The sequence below is a fragment of the Schistocerca gregaria genome, chromosome 3 (genome assembly GCF_023897955.1).
Source record: "Schistocerca gregaria isolate iqSchGreg1 chromosome 3, iqSchGreg1.2, whole genome shotgun sequence".
Lineage (NCBI taxonomy): Eukaryota > Metazoa > Arthropoda > Insecta > Orthoptera > Acrididae > Schistocerca > Schistocerca gregaria.
Window position 1 is genome coordinate 381,836,448 of NC_064922.1, and position 7,641 is coordinate 381,844,088.

General features: G+C 36.8%; 1 protein-coding gene across 1 annotated transcript in view; it reads right to left on the reverse strand.

The window, feature by feature from the left end:
- Positions 1 to 7,641, reverse strand: part of LOC126355014 (heat shock 70 kDa protein 4) — a 65,701-nt gene that overhangs the window by 26,508 nt on the left and 31,552 nt on the right. Inside the window, exons 8-9 of the mRNA XM_050005154.1 lie at positions 757 to 884; positions 219 to 478 (exon numbers count right to left, since the gene is read on the reverse strand). Coding sequence (XP_049861111.1) covers positions 219 to 478; positions 757 to 884 — 388 coding nt within the window. The remainder of the gene's footprint in view (positions 1 to 218; positions 479 to 756; positions 885 to 7,641) is intronic.

Genomic DNA, 7,641 nt, shown 5'->3' on the forward strand with positions numbered 1-7,641 from the left:
TATGAGAAGCTTCCAGTAAATTGCTTTTGCATCTTGGAAATCTATTTGAAAAGTTATTAACCGCCATTTTTATTCCTAGTATTTGCCTGCAGTTCTTCATCCTGCTTTCTCCCCCGCCACTTCTAGTCGAGGACTTGTCACACTACCAAGCACCCACGTACCATATAAAACCATGCTAAAAGTTGATTCGCGTCAAGTCTGCGTTTACGTCTCCTCACCTCTCCACCTATATGGTTTTGTTGATTTGCTGCCTGTTCAGCCTGTGCATCATTCTGACTGCCTGCTTGAGACGCAGCACTCTGTGAATCGTTTTCCATTGATGTGTCTTCTTGCGAATCTTGTTCTGTAGCTTCTTTCTTCTCTGTAAGTGATGCACTGCTGATCAATAATATTCCGTGCAGATTAACACGAACTTTAACTTTAACTTTTTGGCTTTCTCCTTCCGGAGTAGGTTTTACATCTTTTACAATAAATTGTCCTGAAATTAAAAAGCAAATAAGTAATTAAAATTCCGTAATAGTTGTCACTAAGAAATATTTCTATACTGTCTGATGAAGTCATATCTTGCACAAAGTATAAAGCAGTTTAGTGGGAAAAAAGCTTCACTTTATTATTTATTTAATGTGAATGAAACAATTAATTATGCATACATATGAAGTAAGCACTTCATGGCCAATTGCAATTCAACACCCACAAATATTTTATTTCACATTTTCAATATAAACTGGCTATTAAATGAAATGTCTTAATGGTTACCAATGTAAGGATCCGGGTATGGTATGTTCCCAACATAATAAGCTTTTATTGAGAATGGCTCCTTGCGAAAAAATGTCAACATTTTTGAGAATGGTACTGGGTGGTTTTGTGTGTACACTTCCATTTCTCTGCAACAAAAATAAATAAAATACTTTTGAAATGCATACAACTAAAAGCATTAATGCATTAGGCTGCATATTGAATATGAGGAACACAAAGTTTGGGGGCGGGGGGTGACCCTACAGGATTTGTTTGAAGCAAGGACCTTTGGCAGTTCACCAACATTCGGGATAAAAGTAAATCTTGCAAGAAACACAAACAATCTAGTCAAGTGTGCCCATGCATTCTCCAGAAGTTTTATTGTTGCACTCAAAAACAGCAATACAATTTTCTTCACTGGCAGGGTTTTATATATTTTTTTATTTTAAATTCTCTGATTTCTAATCTTACAATACCAGAGGAGGAAAGTTGGTACTCACCATACAGCGGAGACGCTGAGTCGTGATAGGCACAACAAATAGATTCACACAATTCTAACTTTTGGCCGTTAGGGCCTTTGTTAGCGGAACGCGTGCGCGCACAAACACACAACTCGCGCGCGTGCACAAACACACAACTCGCGCGCGTGCACAAACATCTGCTTTTCAGAGAGCTGAAAACACACTGTGAGCAGCAGCACCAGTGCATGATGGGAGTGGCAACTGGGTGGGGGTAAGGAGGAGGCTGGGGCAGGGATGCATGTCCGCTATGTGGCGAGTAGCAACTTTCCTTCTCTGGTATTCCATCCTGGATTTTCCATTGTCTGATTTCTTATCTTAATACTCAATAGTACACATTTATCTAAAATACAGCCACATATTTGGTGGAATTTTATCTATTTCTATCAAAATCCAGAATTTTGGACCAAATAATTTCACACCTGTAAAGCAACGTTTACAATATATATGCAGTGAATAACTATATTTTTGTAGCAATTTATGTGTATTTACAGGCAACCTGCCTCTCCTTTTTACAATATAACAACAATCAGATTTCCTATTACCAAACCAGTAGGTTCACTCATCATCAAAGTCATTTCAAATAATTTACTGGAGATGCTCCAACACAAAACAGTTTGGAGCTTAGAGAAGGTAAAAATGACATGACTGGGGCATTGTGACCAAACATCATACTCAAATCTAATTTTTTTTTCTTTGACTCAAGTTGAGAACAAGAAAATATGGCCTGCTACAAGTATATGAACAACAGTAATCGCACAACTATATTTAAGTAGAGTGCTACATTTTATACATAGTTTAACTTTTCTCTATAGAAAATACTATGTATTGGGTACAGTAAATTTGGAATGCCAATGTGTGCTGTGTTGAACAAGATTAAAAAGATAATAATTTACTAAAACAACAGTGCTCAGTATAGAGTAAAGAACAGTCGCAGGGATGGACCATCAGTTACCTTCAAAATGAAATGGTTAATGGTGGCCAAAGTGATGAAAGTTTGTGATGACTATTACTTAAGAGCGACTTACTGGAAACACCCTCCCCTTGCCCACGCGCGCGCACATACACACTTATTTACCCGTCTGCTCTCAATTTCATCTTAAAGGTGACTGGCAATCTGGTCCCCTAAGTAAAGATTTTTTTATCACCCATCATTATCAATATTGTAACTGCTTAGGGAAGACACAAAAACTATTCATTATAAAGCACTTCCAGTAGATTCACTTTATTGTGTCACACTAAAAGGAGCATTAAGTGCAGCAAATCATTTGCAAGATCTATTGTCTTTAGCACAACACTAAAGAGGACTGTTTCCATTTTAATTAGAAATGGTTATATAACCACAGTTAATTACACAAAGAAAAAAAAATACAATAATGTGCTCTGCATAAAATTTTTAACTGATATGTAAAACCGAGAGCTCAAATCTAACACTATCAAGCATTTCTTCGCATACTTACTTCTGGGTACTAGTCACACGCTGAGAAAAATAATCAAACATGGTGACCTTGAAACGATTCCAGATACTACGCAGGCGCCTACGTTTTACTGGCAATACATTTTCCATGTCTTCAGGTACACTACTGAAAATTAAAGCAGTTCTTTATGCTGTAGTAAAGATGTTCCGAGCTAAGAAATAAAGTATTTGAGAAATTCCTAGATAATCAAGAAATGGAACATCTGAGTACAGAGCTTTTATATCTGATCTATAAATTTACGAGTTTGATAAAAGTGTTGGTTGGAAAAGCACTAACTGATATATTGAGTGTCAGCTTTCAACTAGCAAATTCGGAGGCAAATATACACTCCAATTAGCACACATTAAACTACTAAAGTATGGAAAAATCACTTGAAGTGCAGGTGGTACACAATTTATTTGTAACAATATTACTGTTTGTGGCTGAAGTGTTCTGAACAGTATCTTTCTTGCTTAATGAGGTCGAAATTCAATAGATTCTTACATACAGAAACAAATACTTTGAATTTTAAGCCCCCCTTCTCTCTCTCTCTCTCTCTCTCTCTCTCTCTCTCTCTCTCTCTCTCTCTCTCTCACACACACACACACACACACACACACACCATGAAGTTTTGTGACAATGACTTATCTGGAAACTAGTAGGAAAGGTATATGAAATGAGAACTGATCACTAATGCGACTACTGCAACAATTTCACAATTTTAGTTAATAGGCTTCAATCTTGCTGGTAGACAAACTGCTTACAACCACCTGCACTTCACTTCATGGCAAAACTAATAAGAGACTGTTAATCCTCTTTCAAAATCATCCGCAATAAATCAGTATTATAGCAAGCAACAATGAGAAGTTTCCCTTGTTAAAAAAAGCGAAGACTGGGCAGTCTACATGCCAGGGATAAGGGGAGAGGTTAGATAGAAAGTATAAAATTAAAACACTGATAGGTACATGTTATATGAAAAAGAAGAACAGTAGATACTTCAGGTGCCCCTCACAATTCATAGCCTTTGAGGGAAATGCCAATGAACAAAAAATTATCCGATTTTAAATCTGTAATTCCTTAAGCTTTCTGAGCACATTATGTCTTCTTAAGTGCAAGCCCTTTCAAGTCAATGATTTCTAGGCTGCTATTCACACACTTATATTTCTTCAGTTTCACCAACATAATTTAATTTATGTAGTGCGTCAAAATAAGTTACTTAAAGTTTGATTGCATCATTAATATTACATAGCTTCACTTAAAATTGTTTAAAACTGTGACTATCTATTAGGGTTACAGAATTTCTTCATTACTGTAGTGCATAGGATGAAGCAAAGATAAATATGCCCAGGAAACCACTGTGTAACACTTCTTTTTAACTTTCTTTCCTCACGAAACAACTTTAACTGAAGTTACACCCAACTGTCACATGGAGATAAAAACTAATGTCTAAGAAAATTTAGTATTACCTTTAAAGCGTAGGAATTTTGGAACTCCAACCAATATGGAAAATAAGTCTACAAAGATTACAAAAACTTCAAAAATTTGTAGACATATTTCATTACTTCAAGAACCACACCATAGAAAAATACATCAAAAAGTTTTGGGAGGTAAGTAATTTTGCACTGATGTCAATATAACACTCAATATGACATATCTCTGTAGAAGACTGCAGAATACACTTTTAAAGCAATTTCTTCAAATGTAAACCAGTTAAGATTTTTTAGTAATTTTGTTACTGGCCTTGTAAATACAACAAGGCTGCTTTTTTTGTTTTTCCCCACGACTGTACTGATTTATATGCTCATCATCAGAAGCTGTGTTTTTTATGCACTACATTTTTTTTTACCATACGTTTATGGAGATGATGTATTAATTTTATCAGGTTTTCAGCATATCCTCGTATTATTATGAATAACGCTATGTGTGCGCTATATATTTTGCGTATTATACGGCAAGACTGCTACTTACCGTAAAGAAGACACATTTAGTTGCAGAGAGGTGCAATGAAAAGACTGTACACATTAAACTTTCAGCCAAAGCCTTTTTAAAAAAATTGTTAACCCCCCCCTTCCTCTCCAGCCAGAAACATACCTGCCAACTTCCCTAAACAGAAAACCAGTAAGATTCCAAATCGCAAAAATTTAACGTGTGCATGCGTTGCAAGATGTTCAAAAAAAGACTACACAGAAAGAGATCACAAATAATGTTGACACACGTAATGTAGCCTATATTTTATGATCACTATTTTCAAACCCTGAAATTAGGTACTTACAAGTTACTTGCTCATGAGCGTTCATTTGTTGTCACTTAACATTGGGAACATTTCACACACTACACAAAGATGAGCTTTTCTGCACTTGATCTTGCAAGCCACAATAAGAACGGCACTGTCAAAACTACTAAACACGTTTCGGAAAGATCTTTGAGGTGCAGCAAAATATACACAGCATATTTCCGTGTTACAAAGGTATAAATTCGAATTCTACCAAACACCGCATGTTACTTTCCAAAGCATTAAAATCGAGATTGCGACGCACTTTTGTAAGCCAGTAACAGCTCATCTCACCTGATCTCACCAGCTGATGACAGCATTTGACACGTGTTGTCGTCAGCCAATAGCAAGATCACTCTTAAGTAGTGCGAACACACAAATAAGAAAAATTAATGGCTTAAATTATCATACAATTGTTGCTACAAGAAAAACAAAGCTATCACATATAATATTGGTCTCTAATATTAATAAGCTGCAAGAGAAGTTAAGCTTCCACATATATTGTTGATCTTTTTTTGAGCGTCATACCTCACATAAATGTGCTAGTAAAATTTTTTAATAACGACGTAAATGTCTGATCTTCTGATCTCGAAATTCTTCATATGGTCGTCCCCAAAGAGTTGATTTTTAAATGAGACTCAAATGCTCTGTGATTTAAGAAATTCGCCGTACACCCTCTCACATAGTTTATCTTGTCAGAGAACGCCAGGTAACAGGCGTCACTGCACTTGTGCAGCTATGATGGCAAAGGAAGACCGCATGTTCATACGTGTGAAACATTAAAAAATCTATCATTAAAACGAATCTAATGTAAGAAACTGTCACGTCACGCTCATTGGAGGCAATTTGTTGTTTAGAAGCACTCCACAGTCTTTCAAAAGAGTTTGACACACTTTGCTGTTGGCAGACGCTTGTATGATCACTGTGTTTTGTTGTTGTATATGGCGCATTTTCTTTGCGACAGTTTTATTTTTGTTTTTTTCTCTCGTTCATGTTTTGTTGCTGCAGTATTATTCTGCAGAAGCGTGATACAGTAAATTTTTTTGTTGGAGTATTGGTTCTTACCAGTCAAAATCACAAAAATTTAACTGAAAACTAGAACAACGAAAAATTCCCGAAACTCAAAAAGATTCCTGGGTTTTTCCCCAGTTTTCTTCCGGATGAAAAAATTCCCAGGTTTTTCCCGGATCTCCCGGTTGTCCCAGGTTGTAGACACCCTGTGCCTCACTTCCCTCCCTTGGCAATGATGGACACCTTTCTACAAGAAATTCTACAGAAGAAAACTTGGAATTCTCGATTTTGGGAACTTCTGCTACCTTTGCATGCTTCAATACTTCATCACTGAGCAGAAACTTGTTTATGATATAATCACACACACAGCAGAAATAGGCCCTGACGGACGAAAATAATGTCTATTTGTCTTTATCCTTAAGTTTCTTCACCAAATTCATTGTCTGAACACCAATAACTAGATTATCATTGCCTCTCTGATTCTCAAGAAGATGGTACTGAACTTTCTATAACTTTAGATTTCACAAACCTGGAGAGAAGCAGCTATAATAGCTTAGTTATTAGTTCTCACAGTTTATGAAATTAAGGGGAAGCTCTCTGAAGTGCAGGACCTTAGATTCTCAAATATAGGAATGGCAGTATATACGAAAGCGCAGTATGCCTTGTCTAAGCCTGAAGAGGCAAATAAACAGTTTTTGCTTCACGGTTTTGAATAATGTTGTTCTTCAGGACAGGAGTGTCGGATTTTGTGGCAGATGCAAATCTCTTTGGGGCAACCAATGCTGATGACACTATAGCCTTCCTCTTTCTATGGTCTTTAGAACTACCAAGCTCAGGTTTTGGGATTGTAAATCATGTTAAAGCTTCTTGATTCACACTGAGCACTAACATGCACCTCATCTTCAAATAACCCAGCTAGTGGATCCCTCTGCCCCAACAGTCTCAGCAGACACTTTCCTAAAGATAGCCATCTTGTGCAGACAAGTTTAATATCTTCTAAGTAGTTTCTTTGCCGTGGAGCTCCTGGAACTTTTTAAGCCGTTCCTTTCTCTTGCAAATCTTTTCTAAACAATACACAATGTTGATTAAAAGTTCATCAATTGTAACAGGCAAACTGCTTCCACCTTCATCATCAGCAAAGTTAATCAAATGACATAAGCAACCCAGCACAAAGGCATACAGCTGTGCTTCCCTTAAAACATCAGTTACTCAATTTTTCTTTCCAATCATGATTGGAGCATAATCTGAACAGAACATTACATAATTATCAATTGGTATTTTGTAATACCCCGACTGTGAAATTAAATTCCCAATATTATGTCCCATTGAATGAACCACCAAGTCTGGGACAGACAGCACCCAAGTAATAGTAATAGTCTTTTGCTGCTTTTCCTCAAAACAGGTGACGGCAGAGGGATAAAGCTTAGCATCACAGTCATTGCTCCCATCTGCAGCACAGTCATTGCTCCCATCTGCAGCCGAAGTAAATGGTTCACGTTGCATGCAACTAATGGGTTCATTTCTTGAATCTGTAGCCATTTCTTTCAAAATACGTGAAGTCTTTGTATGACCACAACCGTATCTTTTTGCGTTTTCCGAATCAGAGAAAAATTTCCTAAAAAGAGCACCAATATGAACAGCAGCAGCT